We start from the raw sequence: 21,203 nt of genomic DNA, 5'->3' as shown, positions 1-21,203 counted from the left end.
AGAATTTCCCCAATGAATATGCATTGAAAGCAGTGCATGCAAATAGATCTCATGCCTATTCATTGGGAAAATCCTGAAAACCCGACTGGAATATGGCTCTCGAGGACCGGAGTTCCCTACCCCTGTCCTATACCATGTCAGAAGTGAGCCAAGTATCCAACAATGAAGCCATTGTGGCATCACTGGTGGGATGAGATGATCATTACAACATCATAATGTAATGTTGTTACTCTTTGTACCTGGGGCAGTGGGTTGCCCAGGGGCAGGGGTAAAAGAAATGCACGATTGTCCAGAGGGGGAAAGAGGTGGAATGTGTTGTCCTAAGTCTAAAAAGTGGACATGTCTGGGTAAAGCTACACCACCGCATATGTTAAAGGTGTGATGGGAAAGAGAAAAAGAAAACCATGCACTAACCTAACCCTGAAATCCAAGGGAGGGGGAGCAGGGAGTAGTGGTGATTTACAGAGTCCAAAGCTGTGGCTACCTCTGTCCTAGAAGGCTGAGGCACTTCCCACCCACCTGTTCCCCAGATGGGCTGCTGCTTGGGCAGGGCTCCCCAAGCTCTATTCCCTCTAAAGTCCCTCCTCGAGGGCCGCAATCCAATCGGGTTTTCAGGATTTCCCCAATGAATACGCATGAGATCTATTAGCATACAATGAAAGCAGTGCAATGCGAATAGATCTCATGCACATTCATTGGGGACATGCTGAAAACCCGACTGGATCGACACCCCTGCTCTAAGCCGAATGCAGAAAGTGGGGCGGGTGAGCAGTGGCCTCACTTGCAACGCTGGAGCCTTCTTGGCTTTCACCACTTGTGGCTCCCGTGAGAACCCGATTGCACGCGCCAGAAGTTGCCTCCCCTCGGCAAAAAAGCCCAGTCAAACCCCTTCCCCAGGCCGGGGAGGCGGCGCGCGCGCCAGCCCGTTACGTTCCCCACGCGCGTGCGCAAGACGGCGTCCCGTCCCGGCCCCCCTCGCCCGCTCTTTTCCCGGGAGGAGCGGCGCGCGCTCGCTGCCTTCCGTCCAACTTCCACAGTTTAGCGCGTGCCGCTGCTGCCCCGCTGTAAGAGGGACCTCCCTCAATGGAGGGCCTCAGCGAAGAGGGGCTGCTGCGGTTCCTGGTGGCGGAGGGGGGGCGAGCTAGGAATGGCGAGCTGCTAAGCCGGTACCGAGAATTCATCAACCACGGAGACCCCCAGCTCCGAGGTAAGAACTTTCTTTGGGAGCTAAGAATGGCCTCGAGCGGGGAAGATGACGTCCTGGGGGAGTCCGCTCGAGCCCATTCTTGGCTCTCGATTTCAGACCATGTTCTTATTAGGTTTTGTAGTTTAAATGGGTTTTTTTTTGTTGTTGTTTTTTAATCTGATGATGTATGTAATGGATGTAGCAGTGTTTTTGAAATTGCATTGCTAACTGAAATGTTCCGTTTTTACATTACATTACTGATTTCTATTCCGCCTCAACCTTGCAGTTCTGGACTTTTCCAGAAGAGTTACAAGAAGAAGAACATTTCCAGAGGAGTTACAAGAAGAATGCTAATCAGTGTTACAAAGGGACTTGAACAAACTAGGGGAGTGGGCGACGAGATGGCAGATAGGAAACAGAAACCCGAGGTACAGCTACACGATGGGAGGGCTGTCATTGAGTGAGAGTACCCAAGAAAGGGACTGGGGGGTAATAGTGGACAAGACCATGAAGCCGTCGGCACAGTGTGCAGCGGCCGCTAAGAAAGCGAATAGAATGCTAGGTATAATCAAAAAGGGTATTACAACCAGAACGAAAGAAATTATTCTGCCGTTGTATTGGGCGATGGTGCGCCCACATCTGAAGTACTGCGTCCAATATTGCTTGCCGTACCTAAAGAAGGATATGGCGATACTCGAGAGGGTTCAGAGGAGAGCGACACGTCTGATAAAAGGGATGGGAAACCTTTCATATGCTGAAAGATTGGAGAAATTGGGGCTCTTTTCCCTGGAGATGCGGAGACTTAGAGGGGATATGATAGAGACTTACAAGATCATGAAGGGCATAGAGAGAGTAGAGAGGGACAGAAAGAGAGAGAGAAAGGGAGAAAGAGAAATATATAGAGAGCTAGAAAGAAAGAGAGAGAGAAATATATAGAGAGAAAGAGAGAGAGATAGAGAGAAAGGGAGAGATAGAGAAAGATTGGAGAAACTGGGTCTCTTTCCCCTGGAGAAGAGGAGACTTAGAGGGGATATGATAGAGACTTATAAGGTCATGAAGGGCATAGAGAAAGTGGAGAGGGACATATTCTTCAAACTTTTGAAAACTACAGGAACGAGAGGGCATTCGGAAAAATTAAAAGGGGACAGATTCAGAATCAATGGCATGAAGTTCTTCTTCACCCAACGGGTGGTGGACACCTGGAATGCACTTCCAGAGTGTGTGATAGGACAGGGTACAGTATTGGAGTTCAAGAAGGGATTGGACAATTTTCTGAAGGAAAAGGGGATAAAAGGTTATAGATAGAGGGTTACTATACAGGTCCTGGACTTGATGGGCCGCTGCGCGAGCGGACTACTGGGCGTGATGGACCTCTGGTCTGACCCAGCAGAGGCACTGCTTATGTTCTTATGTTCTAATGATGGTGTATAGTTTAGGGAATGGGATACAGCAAGGAGGATTGGGATACTGTTGGGTATACAAGAAATAAAATGATGATTATAATAATAATAATAACTTTATTTTTTCTATACCACCATAATCTTGCGACTTCTAGGCAGTTTACAGTGAAAGAGAGCTGTACAATCGGCGAATTACAAGGTGAGAACAGGTAGGAAGTCACTGAGTAATCAGGTTACAAACAGGTTACAGTATAATCTTAAGCATTTTACATCAAAGGGGCTGGATGGTCAGCGAATTACAGAATACAGGTGGTGAGGAAGACACTGAATAGTCAAGAGAGGAACAGAATACATTTGTGAAGAAGTGTAGTATCAAGGATCTCCCGTATGAGGAACAACTGGGTAAGTTGCAGCTGTACTCATTCGAGGAACGCAGAGAGAGGGGAGACATGATCGAGACGTTCAAATATGTCGCGGGCCGTATCGAGGTGGAAGAGGATCTCTTTTTTTCCTTAAAGGACCCACGGCCACCAGAGGGCATCCGTTGAAAATCAGGGGTGGGAAATTTCATGGCGACACCAGAAAATATTTCTTCACCGAAAGGGTGGTTGACCGCTGGAATCATCTTCCACAACAGGTAATCGAGGCCAGCAGCGTGCCAGATTTTAAGAAAAGATGGGATTGGCATGTGGGATCTCTTCATGGAGGTAGTTAGGGGGGGTGGGCCATTAGTGTGGGCAGACTAGATGGACCGTGGCCCTTATCTGCCATCATTTTCTATGTTTCTAACATAAAGAGAAAGGTTTTAGGATGGGGGGGGGGGCGTTGTCTGGCTGGGAAATAAATCTATTGAATAGAGCGGTCTTGATTTATTTCCGAAAGGCGCCATAGGTCTGCCTGGCTTTGTCGGTGAAGTTGCCTAGCCAGGTTTGCTGTTTGGCAGCTTGAAACTTAAAAGTTCTATCCAGAAAGGTTCTGTATTCGCAACCTATGATCTTCGGGTAGGCAAAGAGGTTGCGATTTCTGGTTGTCCTTTTGGGGGTGTAAAATTCGAAGTGAGGTAATAGGTAAATTGGGGCCATTCCCCACACCAGTTTATAGCAAAAACAGAAAAATTTGAATAAAGTCCGTGCCTCAATTGGCAACCAGTGCAGCAGTTTATAGTAGGGGCTAATGTGGTCACTTTTCTTTAGTCCGAATATTAGTCGGACGGCCGTGTTTTGCACTGTCCTTAATTTTCTCAAAGTTTTTTTTTGGGAGTACCCACATAGATGATATTGCAGTAGTCTAAGGTGGATAGGATCAGTGACTGAACCAGTAGTCTAAAAGATGGAGGGTCGAAATATTTTTTGATGGTTTTTAATTTCCAAAGTGTGTGGAAGCATTTTTTGGTCGCCGAGTTTGTGTGTTCGATCGAGGTCAGGTGGGTGTCTAGGGTGACTCCTAGTATTTTTATAGTTTTGGATATTAGATGATCATGACCAATTAAGTGTATTGTTGTTGTGTTGATTTTGTCTTTTGGGTTTGCCATGAAGATTTTTGTCTTTTCTGAAATTGATTTATGACATGGTAGATGACGGCAGATAAAGACCCGAATGGTCAGTTTTGATCTGGTGCCAGAGCCACTGTTAATAGTAAAGTAGCAGGACACATTCATATGCTCCTGTGTCATTTCTGGCTTTTGTTTCCCTATTGAAAGCTCAAACAGTGTTTCTTAGCAAGGGTGCTCAACCCTCACCCCCATTTCTTTTTTCTTATTATTTATCATTTTCATATTTACATTTCAAGTACAAACTTGTACAGATATAGGAGCAGATCAATACATTTTCTTATTTTTTCTTCCATTTCTATTTCTTACTTTTATTACTCAATTAATTGTTATTTTTCTTGGTACTTCAGTTAGATTGTGAGCCTTCGGGATAGTAAGGGAATTTCAAAGTACTTATTCTTTATTTATTTATCTTATTTTTATTGTATCCTTTAATGTTTATTACTCTGTTAACCTATATTACTTATAATTTCAATGCACCCTATTGTCTATTTTCTGTAAACCGCTTAGAATCCTAATCGGAGTTTAGCGGTATATAAGAAATAAATTACATTACATTACATGACAACAATAAAAAAAAAATAACAAGAAACATGTCCCCTTAATCGCTCTAGTCCTCAATAAATGAGATCCAAAATGTAGATAGAATAACTGAAGATTACATGACAAATCAGGGTAAGGTCCAGTTGAAATAACACCTCTATAAACTTAATTAGGGCATTTAAGTAATGACTTTATCCTTCTCCAAAAAGAAAAGTAGTCAATTCGAAAGGTTCAAAAAAGACATACTTTTGTGAGGAATAGTGAATCACACATTTACATGAATAATGTAGGAAAAAAGTTGCCCCTAGTTCAAGAACCCCAGGTTTAAGTAAAAGAAATTCCTTCTGTCATCTTTGGGGATCCCTAGCTAGTTCTGGGTACGTTTGTACTTTTAAACCCCCAAATTCTTTCTGCATATGTTTAAATAAATTTTTCATAAGCCAATTTTGATCTGGGGCCATAGCCACCGTCAATAATAACGTAGCAGGCGTAACTAGTTCTGTATCAGAAAGTTCAAGTAATGCTCACCCCATTTCTTTTCTTTTTTTTTATTATTTATTTATCATATTTTCCATAAACATATCAAGTATTCACTTGTACAGAAAGTTGAAGTTAACTAAAGAACATAAAGTTTTTCAATTATATATAACTACAATCCAGAAAAAAAAAAAAAAGAATAACTCCAGCTCAAGTCCTCAAATCATGGATCCAAGAAGTATAGTCAGCGAGCATGCTAAGATAAATCATAGAAATACAAAGAAAGGAAAACAGGGAATTCAATCAACTGAAGGAAGTGTCCAAATTTAAATGAGCACTCATGTTGTCCCTGCTTTCAGGCGTGCAGCCGACAAAAAGGTTGTCAGTTGAGTAGGGTCAAAGCAAACATATTTTTTGCTTTTGATATAATATCACACATTTACATGGGTGTCGTAAAAAGAAAGAAGCTCCAAGAGCAATAACTCCCGGCTTTAAAATCAAAAATTCACGACGACGCTTTTGGGTATCCCGTGCCAGGTCTGGAAACATTTGTATTCTGTATCCCAAAAAAATCTTTTAATTTATTTTTGAAGTAAAGTCTCGGCAACCAGTTTTTGTCTGGTGGCAAGGCAACTGTAAGAAGTAAAGTTGCAGGTGTCGCCATTTCCCTATCTGATTGTTCCAAGATCGTCGAAAGGTTTAATGTCTGTTGGTCCTCTTGTAACGCCTGTAATTTTTGATGTTGTTGTTGTCCTTCTTCTCTTCTCTGGGTAAACGGTGGCAACAATTCTTCTGAAATTCCCAATATTTCTATCATATATAATAATAATAATAATAATAATTATTATTTTATTTCTTATATACCGCTGTACCGTGAAGTTCTAAGCGGTTTACAGTAGAAACAGAATGTTGCCACTCTAGGAAGATGGCCGAAGGGACGGTTAGCTGAGCGTCCTGGCTTAGATCTTTGTACGAGTGTCTGGCTGACCTGCTACTAAGAGGAATTTTTTTTTCTCACCCCATTTCTTGTGCATATGTTGGAAGCCCTGTTTTCCTCTGCCTGATGCAGTTGTGTGTAAGTCCTCTGTCCCTACTCCCAGCCATCACTGGTACGTTGTCTCTTGTGCATTCAATGCTTCCATAAGATCCCAGACCCACCAATTTGAATCTTGGAGTTTAGCCATAAGGACGGATAAGTAGATTTCTCTACTGGAATGAGAAAGTATGCTCGTAAACTGCTTTTCCAAACAAGGATGCCTAAGGTTAAACATATTTTCACAGCAATGGGCTGAATATGCAGTTAGTGCTGCAGGTTTAAATGTCCCTATCGTATCTCCCTCTGGGCCTTTTTTCCCCAAAATATTCTTTAAGATATGAACATAAGCCTTGCCATGATGGGGCAGTCCAAAGATCCATCAAGCCCAGTATCTAATCCAGAAGATCACAAGTACCTGGCAATATACCAAAAGAGTAAAAATAATTCTAGAAAAAATAATTCTAGAAAAAAAAAAAGCAGTGGATTTTTCCAAGTCTGCATTAATAATGTTTTATGGACTTTGCTTTATGAATTTATCTAAACCTTTTTTTAAACCTAAGATCTTTTAAGTCTTTCCTCATACACTTTATGACAAAGACCATTAACCATTTTAGGAGCCACTCACCGGACCAACTCCACCCTGTTTGTTCTGGTCTCCAGAATTGCACAAAGTACTCTAGGGCAGTGGTTCCCAACCCTGTCCTGGAGGACCCCCAGGCCAGTCGGGTTTTCAGGATAGCCCTAATGAATATGCATGAGAGAGATCTGCCTATAATGGAGGTGCCAGGCATGCAAATCTGCTCCATGCATATTCATTAGGGTCTATCCTGAAAACCCGACTGGCCTGGGGGTATTCCAGGACAGGGTTGGGAGACACTGCTCTAGGGCAGGGCTGCCCAAGTCCGGTCCTCGAGATCTACTGGCAGGCCAGGTTTTCAGGATATCCACAATGAATATGCATGAGAGAGAGATTTGCATACCAAGAAGGCAGTGCAGGCAAATCTCTCTCATGCATATTCATTGTGGATATCCTGAAAACCTGGCCTGCCAGTAGATCTCGAGGACCGGACTTGGGCAGCCCTGCTCTAGGGTCTCACTAGAGACATGAACCGAGGCACTATCGCCTCCCTTTTTCCTGCTGGCCAGTCCTCTCCCTGTGCACCCAAGCATCCTGTTGGCGTTCACTGTTATCCTTTCTACCTGTTTGGCTTGTTCTCGTATGGTAAAACAAATGACATCAGAATTTTGTAGCGCACTTTTGCAATGTAGCTCTATAATCCTCACTGAGTAAACTCTGAAATCTGACATCATCAGATCTTAGACATGGAGATTGATTAGAGCAGTGTGTAGGTGGGTGACGCGCAAGGAGGTTGTAAGGATGGAAACATTAAAGAATATCTCTGGATAAAACGATCTCATTTCAGCTAATGATGATCAAATTTTACTTTCCACTGTAATAGGGGTCTCCAAACTACAAGCCATATATTGCTTGTGGCCAGTGAAACTCATTTTAACACCCAGCTGTTTCTGCTATGGTTGGATCCAGCCTAGGGAGGCAGTCCCCCCCCCCCTCATATGTGGCAGTAGCAAAGAAATAAAAGTTCCATGCTCTGCCAGCTGCTGATGGTGGCACAGACTGATGACCAACTTGGCAACCTCTGTTATGGACCCTCTCCCTCCCCCCTCCCAGCATATTCCAGTTGGGATCACCTCTCAGTAATTTGAAATGCCTTGTGTCCCTTCTCTCAAAAATGTTTGGGGACCCCTGTGCTATAAACTGTCCATTTAAATCTAAAGCTTCTCTTTGTACGGCAGGGCACTTGCTGGACAAAACAGCTCGCAGGAAGGGCTGCTTGTGGCATCCCTATGTATGCTCTCGCAGGCTGGCTCAGAAGGGCACTTTGGTGCTCCTGCCTCCTTCCCTCCAGGTTGGCAGTCAAAGCTGTTGCCCTTGTCCACTTCTGACAACAGCTGTTAAACGCAGAATGATCGCTTCTTAAGTAAAACTATTTGGTAATCCATGCAGAGTTTTAGCATTTTTAAAAATATCTCCTTGATAGAAAAATATCAAGCCATGCAATGAAGAAACATTGGACGCAAAAGACATTCTAAAATGTTGTGATAATATATAGAAATAAATAGGAATACTTTTTTATTGGACTAACTTAGGGCATTGCTTGATTAGCTTTCGAAGGTGACCCTTTGTCAGATCAGAAATAAGCAAATGTTGACAATTGCCAGTATATTTATGAATTTCGATTTCTAGCTTGTCCTCCCTGAAGCTCAGAACAGGTTACATCAGGGCATTCACAATGCAGACATTATACAAAAGCGAGGACTTGACTGGTCATAGCGTAGAGCAGGCCTGCACAACTTCTGCCCTCGCCAGGCCAGGTTTTCAGGATTTCCCCGATGAATATGCATGAGATCTATTTGCATGCGCTGCTTTCAGTGCATATTCAATGGGGAAAACCGACTGGATTCGGCCCTCGAGGACCGGAGTTGTGCAGGCCTGGCGTAGAGGGTACAAAGTGGGGGGGAGAGATTGTTGAAATTTCAGAGAGACTAAGGTCGAGATTGGTCTTTAAATAAAGGGTCACCAAGGAGGGTAACTAAAACATCAAAGCGTTTCAGTGATGGTCCCACAGAAGGAGGGAGGGGTGGGTGAGGTGAAAGAAAAACAAAATTCTGTGGAAATTTCCACTCGTATTGACGCTGGAAAGCACCCGTGTTTAGATGGCCTGGCAGTGAGATCCAGTATACTAAGTTTGAAGGCCTTGTGACAATGGGATAATTGTGAGAAGGGGGAAACATCACAAAAATAGCAGTTCCTGAAGTTCTGAGGTCATAAACAGGTCGGATTTTCAAATAACCTGTTCCAGTAAATTAATCCCAGATCTTGCTGAAACTAGCTATGGAGTCTGACTCATTAAGCTTTTTCTACTGCTACTAACGATTAATTATTTCTATAGCGCTACCAGACGCACGCAGCGCTGCACAGAGTCACAAAGAAGAAGAAAACAGTCCCTGCTCTAAAGAGCTTACAATCTAAACAGTGATTTGAAGATGGGATATGTATCCAATTATGGAATATTGATTTTATAAAAAGTATTAACAATGGAAATTTAATAAATATTGAGTACAAAGGATCAATGAATGAAATGTTTAACTGTGTATTATCAACGGTCTTTTGGCTTCCTCGAGATTTGAACTATTAGTTCCACATTTTGCATATTTTGCCAATACATCCTTCTTGGACCCTTGAGTGTTTGCCGAAACGCGGCCCGTGTCGGGTCTGTTGAATTTTAATGTGATCGATGTGGACAAGTTTTTAATTTTGTTTGAAGATTTTTGCAAGAAATAAAAGGAAAGTCAAGAACATTGCAGCTTCCACAGCGTATTTTGTGTGAGATTTATTCCTGACCACCAAGCAGGTTTCTGAGATACTTTCCTTCTTATCCATAATTTGTACGTTGAATAGTGGGATTACCTCTGTATTTGTGGATTGTGACAAGATGCGCCCCAGTTTTTCAGTCTTATCCTCACTGCTTTTTTTTATTCTGCTTTCCAGCTCAACACCGGGAGACTTTTAAGGATATCATTAACAAAGTGGCAGTTGTGAAGCAAGACGCCGTAAGTATAGTCAGCTTTCCAGACCACATCATCGCTGCCTGTTTCCTTGTCCCTCTGCACATCCTCTTGTCTTGTAAGTAGTGTTCACTGCCTGTGCCGTGGGAGCTGACTGCTAGGATTTTTCAGCCTCTGGGGGGGGCCAGTGAAGAAAGCCTAGTTGTGCGTGAGTGTTAATGGGTGATCAGCGTGGGGAGGGACTGAATGCAGGTGTTAACTCATTTAGAAGACACGGCCACACGTTGTATTCTTATCCAGGCAATGAGCAGAAGGAAAATGCCGTAGTGACAGTGCAAAAATATTTTTCACCAGGTCCGGGGCAGTGAACAAAAGCAAAAGTGTTAAGCACAGATTGTCACCTGTTCTTCTGCGCAGAAATAACCAACTGCATAACGTTTTAATAAGGCTGATATTTATGTGCGGAAGAGCGAGGCCCTGATGTGTGCTGACACTTTTCATTTTCGTTCTGACATGCACACAAGAAGATGCGCGTACTTCAAAACATTTGTGCACAGGTGTCCATCCGTCTCCCTTCGATTTGCCCACAGTATCTGCATATACTTAGCTTGCCTCATGCCATAGTATTACGTAGAGAATGACATGGGGACATATTTTTCCTAGACCCCACGGGAACTAATTTTCCCATCCCATCCCAGCAAGTTCTTTTCCTGTCATTGCCCCATTCCTGCAAGCTCCATCCTCATCTGCACAAGCCTTAACCACTTTAAAATCATAAGTAGCAACGTTGTAGAGCTCAGATTGTAATGTCATAATGCCTCATTCCACCAACGCCTAAGCTCCATCCTCATCTCCACAAGGCTCAAACACTTGAAAATCATAAGTAGCAACATTCTAGAGCCCAGATTGTGATGTCATAATGCCTCATTCCACCAATGCTTAAGCTCCGTAATCATCTGCACAAGCCTCAAAACACTTGAAAATCATAAGTAACAACATTCTAGAGCCCAGATTGTGATGTCATAATGCCTCATTCCACCAACGCTTAAGCTCCGTAATCATCCGCACAAGCCTCAAAACACTTGAAAATCATAAGTAGCAACATTCTAGAGCCCAGATTGTGAAGTCATAATGCCTCATTCCACCAACGCCTAAGCTCCGTCCTCATCCGCACAAGCCTCAAACACTTGAAAATCCTAAGTAGCAACATTCTAGAGCCCAGATTGTGAAGTCATAATGCCTCATTCCACCAATGCCTAAGCTCCGTCCTCATCCGCACAAGCCTCAAACACTTGAAAATCATAAGTGTTTGAGGCTTGTGCAGTTAAGGCAGAGCTTTCAGGAATGGGGCAGCGACAAAACTCACAGGGACAGGACGGGAAAATTGAGTTCCTGTGGGGACAGGAAAAAATTTGTCCCTGTGTCATTCTCTCCTTACATTTGCGGTAGAAGCAGACATCTGCATGTGGCACTATCCACAGTTTTGTGCACGGGCTTCTGGGTTTCTTATAATAGTCAGGGGTGCACTGCGTCCCATCTCCACCTTTTCTTTAGTGTGTAATTGGGTATTGTTTGTCTCGCTTAGCCAAACACAATTCATAAATCCTACTGACTTTAATAGTATATTAACAAAATAACTTGAAATACCGGATGGGAGAAGAGTGTTTAAGGAGTGCGTAGGTGGCTGTTACAGATGTAAGAAGTTTGGGGGGGGGGTTGTTTTTCTATGCACCATCTCTACTCTTATGAGAATCTGGCTACTTCAACATTGTTAATGACCGAAGATGAAGACCTGTACAATCCATCCAGTCTGCCTAACCGTTTGGCCGCAGCTTAGCTCAATCGTATGTTAGAAATATAGAAACTGGCGGCAGAAAAGGGCCACGGCCCATCCAGTCTACCTTCCTCTATGAAGAGATCCCACGTGCCAATCCCATTTTTTCTTAAAATCCGGCACGCTGCTGGCCTCAATTACCTGCAGTGGAAGATCATTCCAGCAATCAATCACTCTTTCAGTGAATAAATATTTTCTGGTGTCGCCATGAAATTTCCCACCCTTTGAGTTTCAGCGGATGCTCTCTCGTTGCCGTGGGCCCCCTGAGAAAAAAAGATATCTTCTTCCACCTTGATACAGCCCGTGACATATTTGAACGTCTCAATCATGTCTCCCCTTTCTCTGCGTTCCTCGAGTGAGTATAGCTGTTATGTAAAATTTAAAAAAAAACACCAAAAAAACAACCAATGTACTGTTATATTCATCTCTACATAGTTACAATACCTGAAAGCTACTGACTTTTGAATTCTTTTCTAGAATTAAGATATAAAGGTCTGCAAATGGACATAAGAATTACCGCTGCTGGGTCAGACCAGTGGTCCATCGCGCCCAGCTGTCCGCTCACGCGGCGGCTCTTTGGTCAAAGACCAGTGTCCTAACTGAGACTAGCTTTACCTGTGTATGACAGGGCTTCTAATTCTGGTCTACTACTGCTACTGGACATACACAATGCTGTAAACATTATACGCAGGTACTTCCTCCACCACTAGTGGGCTCGCAACCTAAGTTTTATGTACCTGGGGCAATGGAGGGTGACTTGCCCAAGGTCGCAGGCAGCTGCATGCATGGCCTCCTTTTTATGCAAATCTCCCTCCTGAAAATCAGGCCTGCCTGTGGCCCTTGAGGGCCGGAATTGAGTAGCCTTACTGTACGATTTCATCTTTTTTTTACATTTATAGACCACATCTTTTTTGCAAAAAATGTTTTATAGGAAATTATATAGTACTAAGTACAGCATAATAAGCAAAATCCACCCCCTTGCTGTCGCTAATGCTAGAGTAGTTATATAGCCATATGTCAGGGGGGAAGCTCAGGTCTTCATAATTTTTGGACAGTCCCTTCCAGCTTGCCAACTTGTAGGGATAAGAAGGAATATTATTTTCATCATCTTGGATGAATTCTCTTTCCAGGGAGAGAAATACGTCATCCTGAAGAAAAAATATCAGTCCTTGATCACCAGCGCAGAAAACACCGCCAAGCATGATATCTCAGTAGGCCCTCTGACGCCTGATCACCTCGAGGGCATGGTCTTGACAGAGAATCAGCTTCTCAATACCATACCCAAGCAAATAGTCTCCACGTCGGAAGAAGAATCCGGAGGAAGCCCAGATGAAGACGCTTCCAGGAACTCGAGTAGAAGTGTTTTGCATGCTCCAGAGATCCATGTTACAGACTATTCTCTTTCTCAAGTGGACTCCACTGCCCAGGTGAGCAGGTAAAAAAAAAAAAAATTAGGTTAGAGCTCTCAAACAATTCACACTACAGAAACTGCATTTTTTTTTTTTTTTTTTTTTTTTTTTTAGTAAACCTGGAGAAATTTCTAGCACAGTTAGAGAATAAACTGGAGCAGATAGCCTAGCAATTCCCAGCTGAGTAGTGAATGCATGTAGCAGACTTGACTGCTGAGTTCTCTTTTGATGTGAGTAATGCTAATAGCATTAGGTTTTCTAAGAGGGGAAGTTTATTTTTAAAGTTGTGGCTTACAATGAGGTTTTGCCAGGAAAAGATCGGTGAGTTTACTTTTAAACAGCATTTTTTTGGGAGACTTGCTATTCATGCCTCTTAGGTGGCTGAAATGAAGGTTTTTTTTTTTAAATATTATGAAATCTAATGAGCTTTAGTATGGAGTATGTGTAGTCTCCTAGTGAGTAAATGCTGTCTCTCGCACTAACCATCAGTTTAGCGGTAAGTTGGTATGAAATAAGAACTTTTTCTTCAGGGATCAGCATTAGAGAAGCTTCTAGTTGAGGGATTTATACTTGGAGTAGAGAAAATAATTTTATATCAGGGTGCCTGGTTTAAGGTACTATTTTACGGCTGTGAAGAACTTCATAAAGAGAGGACTGTGTGCATTTTGCAGTCCTATTTATGCTGTTATCTTAACTAGTTAAGTTGAGAATATTGGCACTTAGCCAGCTACTGGTAAGTGCTGACTTTACCCCTGGAATATCTCCAAAATGGTTTCAACTGGGCATTTTTAGTGGCGCTGTCTGGTTTCAAGTGCTGCAGAATATGCTGGGTTAGCCCTGGACAGGTGATTTAAATAGCCAAGAGGTTCTCCTGGCTATTTAAATCTTTTTCAATATTGAGACCTTTGTATAGAGCAGTGGTACGTCAGTGCACACACTTAGGCCACCTGTATGGCTGATGTAAGTGCTCGTGCCTAAGTGCATATGCAAGTATATATCTGACTGCTTTAGTATTTTGTAAAGGAAAGTAGGTGCTTGTAGAGAGGCATACAATATTTTCCCCTATATATTTGTTCTGTTCTGTATTTCAGTGGATGAGGGAGGTATATAAGAATATCCAAAGTGGGTCAGGCCAGTGGTCCACCTCGCCTGTTCTGCTTCCAGCAGTTGTCAACCAAGTCACAAGTACCTGGTGGAATCCCAAAAAGTATCAAGATTCCAGAATCCCAAAAACTAGCAAGGTTCCATGCAGAATCCTAGAGAGTAGCAAGATTCTGGAATCCAAAAGAACAGTAAGATTCCATGCAGAATCCCAAAGAGTAACAAGATTCTGGAATCCCAAAGAGTAGCAAGATTCTGGAATCCCAAAGAGTAGCAAGATTCTGGAATCCCAAAGAGTAGCAAGATTCCATGCAGAATCCTAAAGAGTAGCAAGATTCTGGAATCCCAAAGAGTAGCAAGATTCCATGCAGAATCCCAAAGAACAGTAAGATTCCATGCAGAATTCTAGAGAATAGCAAGATTCTGGAATCCCAAAGAGTAGCAAGATTCCATGCAGAATCCTAGAGAGTAGCAAGATTCTGGAATCCCAAAGAGTAGCAAGATTCCATGCAGAATCCCAAAGACTAGCAAGGTTCCATGCAGAATCCTAGAGAGTAGCAAGATTCTGGAATCCCAAAGAACAGTAAGATTCCATGCAGAATCCCAAAGAACAGTAAGATTCCATGCAGAATCCTAGAGAGTAGCAAGATTCCGGAATCCCAAAGAGTAGCAAGATTCCGGAATCCCAAAGAGTAGCAAGATTCCATGCAGAATCCTAGAGAGTAGCAAGATTCTGGAATCCCAAAGAGTAGCAAGATTCCATGCAGAATCCCAAAGACTAGCAAAGTTCCATGCAGAATCCTAGAGAGTAGCAAGATTCCATGCAAAATCCCAAAGAACAGTAAGATTCCATGCAGAATTCTAGAGAGTAGCAAGATTCCGGAATCCCAGAGAGTAGCAAGATTCCGGAATCCCAGAGAGTAGCAAGATTCCGGAATCCCAGAGAGTAGCAAGATTCTGGAATCAAAAAATAGCAAGATTCTGGAATCCAAAAGAATAGCAAGATTCCATGCAGAATCCCAAAGACTAGCAAGGTTCCATGCAGAATCCTAGAGAGTAGTAGAATTCTGGAATCCCAAAGAACAGTAAGATTCCATGCAGAATCCCAAAGAACAGTAAGATTCCATGCAGAATTCTAGAGAGCAGCAAGATTCCGGAATCCCAAAGAGTAGCAAGATTCCATGCAGAATCCTAGAGAGTAGCAAGATTCCGGAATCCCAAAGAGTAGCAAGATTCCGGAATCCCATAGAGTAGCAAGATTCCATGCAGAATCCTAGAGAGTAGCAAGATTCTGGAATCCCAAAGAGTAGCAAGATTCCATGCAAAATCCCAAAGAACAGTAAGATTCCATGCAGAATTCTAGAGAGTAGCAAGATTCCGGAATCCCAGAGAGTAGCAAGATTCCGGAATCCCAGAGAGTAGCAAGATTCCGGAATCCCAGAGAGTAGCAAGATTCCGGAATCTCAAAGGTTCCATGCAGAATCCTAGAGAGTAGCAAGATTCTGGAATCCTAAAGAGTAGCAAGATTCCAGCAGAATCCCAAAGAACAGTAAGATTCCATGCTATCAATCCAAGGAACAGCAGCGACTTCCCCATGTGTCTCAATAGCAGATTATGGACTTTTCTTTCAGGAACTTGAAATACTCTTTTTTATTTTTTTTCTTAAAGAGATGGACATCATCACAGTTTCTATAACAGCTTTTATGTGTATTTGTTTCTATTGCATTGAAGGCTTGTTCCAGTGCAGCCTGGGACCATTTACTAGAATTGTCTGCTGACAGTAGCCCAGCATTTTTTGACAATGCCAAAGATGGGTCAGAAGAGGGACCACCAATGCCTGAAGATGAGGCCGATCACATCAACAAGGTGAGAAGCTGCTGTTTGCAAGTCTGTGCAGGGACTTAGAATTAGAGAATGCATTAACTCAATTTCCCTGTCCTGTACCCGCGAGTTTTGTCCTTGTCCCTGTCCCATTTCTGTAAACTCTGCCTTAACCGCACAAGCCTCAAACACTTATGGTTTTAAAGTGTTTGAGGCTTGTGCAAATGAGGACGGAGCTTAGGCATTGGTGGAATGAGGCATTATGACATCACACGGGGGGGGGGAGACATTCCCCAAAAATAAGCCCTAGTGCGTTTTTTGGAACACAAATTAATATAAGACCCTGCCTTATTTTCGGGGAAACATGGTAGGTCTGCTATTCTAGCAGCTTGTTTGTTTCTGTTCCTCGGATTTCATCTCATGTCTGTCTTGCTTTCCCGCCTCGCTCTTCTTCCCTCTTGAAGAAGTGGCTGATTGTTTTCAGATTATTTGCCAACTGTGCTGGGTTATTTCTCAGGGGGGCACTTTGTTCTCTATTGCTATTAGTAGAATGAAGAACTATGTGTTATTTATTTATTTTCATTAGTAGTAATTGCTAAATGGCTTTGGTCTTTGCCAGCTGTGGGAAAGGGGCTGTACATTCCTTGCTGTCAGGATGGCATGATAAACGTCTTAAGTGATTATCTTGGCTCTTGCAGCCTGCACAACTTGCCAGGGCAGGGTTGTTTAGTTATAACTTCGCTTTGGCACGGGCAGAAGCTCTCTCTCTCTCTACTTTGTATGGCTCGTTTGTCGCAATGTGACACTGCCACAGGGGTTCACAACCTGTTGTCATCAAGTACCACCACCCAGCTAGCTTGTCAGGATTTTCACAATGGATGTGCATGAGATCTATTTGCATGCACTGTCTTCATGCATATTAATTGTGGAAATCCTGACAACCTGACTGGGTTGCAGCTCTCAAGGATCAAGGTTGTGCACCCTTGGTCTCATGCATAGCGTAGGCAAATCCGGTCCTTGAGAACCCCAGGCTGGCCAGGTTTTCAGGATATCTACCTTGAATATGCTTCTCCGCCAACCTCATTTGCATGAGCATTTTTTTGGAAAATGACTCGCTTTTTAAAATTTGCTACCAGAACAGCTGCGATAGCAGCCTGTCGCTTTTGGGACTATAGGCCTTAGAATGGGCATCTCCGCCACTGCTGAGGGGAGGGTGTGTTGGTTGGCAGCGGGAGAGATCGAACATCTCTCCTACTGTTGTGGGGTTTTTTTGTGTGGGGGTTTTCTTTTTTTTCTTTTAGCGTTTTCTGCGCATGTGCCCATCGCTGTCGCCAGCGATGGGCAAATGCAAATATAGCGAGTCTTCCCTACTCTCTGCCATGAGCGTTTTTTGGAGAATGACTCGCTTTTTTTAAATTCGCTATTATGGCTGTCGTTTTTTAATGCAGTTTTTTGAGAATCTAGGCCTTAGTATACCTGAATGTAACCTACCTTGAGCTATTATTGGAAAAGGTGGAAGCTAAATGCGAAGAAATAATTGTGCATTTTTTATTAAAGTTGCTCTTGCATTGGTTGTTGATAATGCAGTTTGCTGTTGCTTATGTGGAGTCCGTCCCTGCTCTCTCACTGCTTCTGTTCTGCCTATCTGATGGAACTTAAGCAGGAGGAGCAAGGCAAAAGAGAACCAAGAAAAACTACAGTGAAGATGCAAAGCAAAGAACCAAAACAAAACTGCAGAAAAATGTACAAGGTGCAGGAATTTATTCAATAAAAGTCATAAAAACATATACAACATAAATGAGAACATAAGAATTGCCGCTGCTGGGTCAGACCAGTGGTCCATCGTGCATAGCAGTCCGCTCACGCGGCGGCCCTTAGATCAAAGACCAATGCCCTAACTGAGTCTAGCCTTACCTGTGTACGTTCTGGTTCAGCAGGAACTTATCTAACTTTGTCTTGAATCCCTGGAGGGTGTTTTCCCCTATAAACTGGTCCTTGTTCTCGTGTGTTTCGAAAAACACTTCTTCCTCAGGGGTCCCTGATGGATGGTACGTAGAGTTTCAAAAGACCGGATTGGATGAAAACAAACAGAATTTCAGACGGAAGAGTTGTGGAAAAACTCCCCGTCTAAAGCGCTGCACTGAGAAACACTAAAAGCCCAAATTCTATAACCTAGTGGGCACCTATTTCGGAGGCGCCCATCTAAATTGAACGACAAGCTCAATTTAAGCTTTTTAATCAGCACTGATTGAAACCTAGACGCCTATCAAGAAAGCGCGATTCTGCAACAAGGCGACCTTCAAAAAAAAATAGACGCTATGCATGTTAGGCGTGGGCGTGGCTTCGTGTTAGGCCCCCCCCCCCTTGCTGCAGAATCGCTGCTCTTAAGCGCTCACGTGGGCGTCTAACTTTTAGTTGTGCCTAGAGCTGGCCTGTTTAATGGGCGCCTCCAAAATAAGTGCCGCTCAGCGTGATTCACGAAACAGCGCCCAGTTTTACTTGAATCGCGCTGAACGGTGCCTGTACGCCTGCCTGACTTTTGAGTGCTTATAGAATTTGCCCCTAAGTGCTGTTTTCATCCAGTCCGATCTTTTGAAACTCTGCGTACCATCCATCAGGGACCCCTGAGGAAGAAGTGCTTTTCGAAGCACACGAGAACAAGGACCAGTTTTTGGGTACAGTTGGTTTATTTATGTTATATGCCGGTATGTTTTTATGACTTTTATTGAATAAATTCCTGCACCTTGTACATTTTTCTGCACTTAAGCAGGAGGAATCAGCCAATATTTATATATAATTTTATTTTATTTTTTTAAAATTTCTTCCTATATACAGTATGAGCCTGAGCCTGATGCATCAGAAGATGGCGGTAGCAGTGGAGGGTCTACAGCTATTGCAGTGAGTACAGATTCAAGCAGACCAGTTGGGGGGAAGGGGGAGAGGATTGCAGATGAATCTGTGTGAATCAGTCTTGTTCTTACCTCCTTTCTCCCTCATACCTTCTCTCTCTCTGGCTTTTAACTGTAAGATACCACTCCCTTGGGGGAGTTGTTGATCCACTTTAAATTAACTCGAGTTAATAGCCCATGTTATTGACATACAGATGAGTTTTAAGATGTTTTATGAAGTTTAGTGTGTTAATGTGGATCTTATCACAAAATCTTAATTTCTTGGCGCCGGTGATAAAGGGGATGCCAGACATGGGGGGGGGGGGGTGCATATGCAAAAGTTGGCTCAGGGCACCGCAGTCCCTATGTGTATCTAAGGTATTTTGGGGTTTTTTTTTTAACATTTGTGAGTCTGTGTTCAGTCTTGAGTTCTTTAAATTGGTTCTTTGCATCTTATTACTGCACCATTAAAGTTCTTGTAAGCTAATTTACACATGGTGAAAGTGCATTAAAGATGCATAAGAGAGACTGTGTGTGCTAGTAATGGTTTTTTAACACGTTAGCACTTCCACAGTTATCACTAACATAAGCTCCTTTTGGGACATTTGCCCTTTTTATCTGTGCATTGCTTTTGCTTCCAACAGTGACTAATCCCAAAGAGTAAAACGGATTTTATGCTGCTTATCCTGGGAATAAAATAGTGGATTTTCTCTTTCTTCCTTAATAGAAGATCCACTCTCTGAATGTAAACTAAACTAAACCTTTTGCTGAGTATCTTTTGTCTCCGCGCAGAAACCACGCGGTAGACCCTCTAGTCGGGTGTTTTGCTTTGTTCCTGGTTCTTTGTATTCGGATTGTGGTTTACTTCTTTGTATTCTTCTTTTCTTAATAAAAAGAAAATTAAAAAAAAAAAAAAGAAAGAAAGAGGGGACTTAGTATAATGGAGAGGGAGGGAGTGGTTACATTTTAGAGAAAAGCCAAGTTTTCAAATGTTTTTGGAAGCGTTGGAGGGAGGTCGAACTCCGAAGAGAGGCAGTAAAGCTGTTCCACAGCTCGGTGATCCTGAAGAGGAGGGATGTCCCAAGTTTTCCTGTATGGGATATGCCTTTTAAAGAGGGGAAGGATAGTTTGAATTTTTGAGTGGATCTGGTGGAGTTAGGATTCGGGGGAGAGCCAAGATAGTGGAAAAAGGGGAGGAAGGATGCCGTGTACAGATTTGAAGGCTAGACAGGCGCATTTGTAGTGAACCCTGAGGATAACTGGGAGCCAGTGAAGCTTAGACAGAAGCGGGGAGACGTGGTCGAATTTGCTTTTTGCGAAGATTAGTTTAGCCGCAGTGTTCTGAATCTGCTGAAGTCTGAGAAGACTTTTCTTTGTTAGGCTTAAGTAGATGGAGTGGCAGTAATCCAGTCTGGATAGAATAATGGATTGAACGAGGACAGCGAAGTGTTGTTGGTGGAAGCAGGATCTTACTTTCCTTAACATGTGAAGATTGAAAAAGCATTTTTTTACCAAGGAGTTGAGGTGATCGTTGAAGGACAGTGTAGAGTCAATGATGATTCCCACAACTTTGCTTGAGTGCTCAAGCTGCAGTTTGGTGCCAGAGGATAGTGGGATGAGGGTGGGTAGCTGATCTAATTTTGGGCCGAGCCAAAGTAGTTTTGTTTTGGTCTCGTTTAGTTTCATTTGAACGGTGAGAGCCAAGGATTGGAGATTCGTTATACAAGAAGAGATGTTATCAGAGAGGTTGGTGAGGTTAGAGTCGGTCTCGACGAGGACAAGGATGTCGTCGGCGTAGGTGTAAAGTGTCTCCAAGGGGGATAGTTGGAGGAGTTTCAGGGAGGACATATAAACATTGAAAAGATCGGGGATAGAGGTGAACCCTGAGATTTCCAAGGGGAGGATGAGGTGCCATTCATGTTAACGAAGTAGGAGCGGGAACGTAAGAATTTTGAGAACCAATCTAAGACACTGGAGTTTATGCCAATTTCAGAAAGTTGGAAGATTAGTATGTCATGATGGACAATGTCGAAAGCTGGAGAAAGGTCGAATTGAAGAAGGACAGCGAACTTGTTGCAAGAGTGAAGTTGTTGGACCTTTGAAATTAATGAGGCCAAAAGGGATTAGGTGCTGAAGTTGGGTCTGAAGCCATGTTGGTAGGGTAGGAGAATGGAGAATCTCTCAAGATAGGATGAGAGTTGGGTGGCTATGATGGACCTCAGCATCTTGGTCAGGAGAGGAATATTAGCTATTGGGCGATAGCTGGATGGTGTGGAGGGGTTTAGATCAGCTTTTTTCAATAGAGGGGATAAGGCAATGTGTCAACTTTGATTGATTGTTTCTTTCAATTTTTATCGAGATCTTAATAATA

At 43.0% G+C, this 21,203-nt stretch overlaps 2 protein-coding genes across 7 annotated transcripts in view; one reads left to right on the top strand and one right to left on the bottom strand.

Annotated features, from left to right (window-relative positions):
- Positions 1–21,203, bottom strand: part of LOC117369227 (E3 ubiquitin-protein ligase RNF182-like) — a 107,304-nt gene that overhangs the window by 52,924 nt on the left and 33,177 nt on the right. The window lies entirely within an intron of this gene.
- Positions 724–21,203, top strand: part of LOC117369226 (ankyrin repeat domain-containing protein SOWAHA-like) — a 42,488-nt gene continuing 22,008 nt past the window's right edge. Inside the window, exons 1-5 of one of the 6 annotated variants that reach the window (XM_033963461.1) lie at positions 724–1,207; positions 9,763–9,824; positions 12,744–13,040; positions 15,855–15,989; positions 18,780–18,842. In XM_033963461.1, coding sequence (XP_033819352.1) covers positions 1,084–1,207; positions 9,763–9,824; positions 12,744–13,040; positions 15,855–15,989; positions 18,780–18,842 — 681 coding nt within the window. In that variant the 5' untranslated portion in view covers positions 724–1,083. The remainder of the gene's footprint in view (positions 1,208–9,762; positions 9,825–12,743; positions 13,041–15,854; positions 15,990–18,779; positions 18,843–21,203) is intronic. The other 5 variants (XM_033963455.1, XM_033963456.1, XM_033963457.1 and 2 more) reach the window with 5 other exon arrangements.

The sequence above is a fragment of the Geotrypetes seraphini genome, chromosome 11 (assembly GCF_902459505.1).
Source record: "Geotrypetes seraphini chromosome 11, aGeoSer1.1, whole genome shotgun sequence".
Taxonomy (NCBI): domain Eukaryota; kingdom Metazoa; phylum Chordata; class Amphibia; order Gymnophiona; family Dermophiidae; genus Geotrypetes; species Geotrypetes seraphini.
The sequence above is the reverse complement of the archived record's forward strand: the minus strand, read 5'-3'. Positions and strand labels throughout refer to the sequence as shown.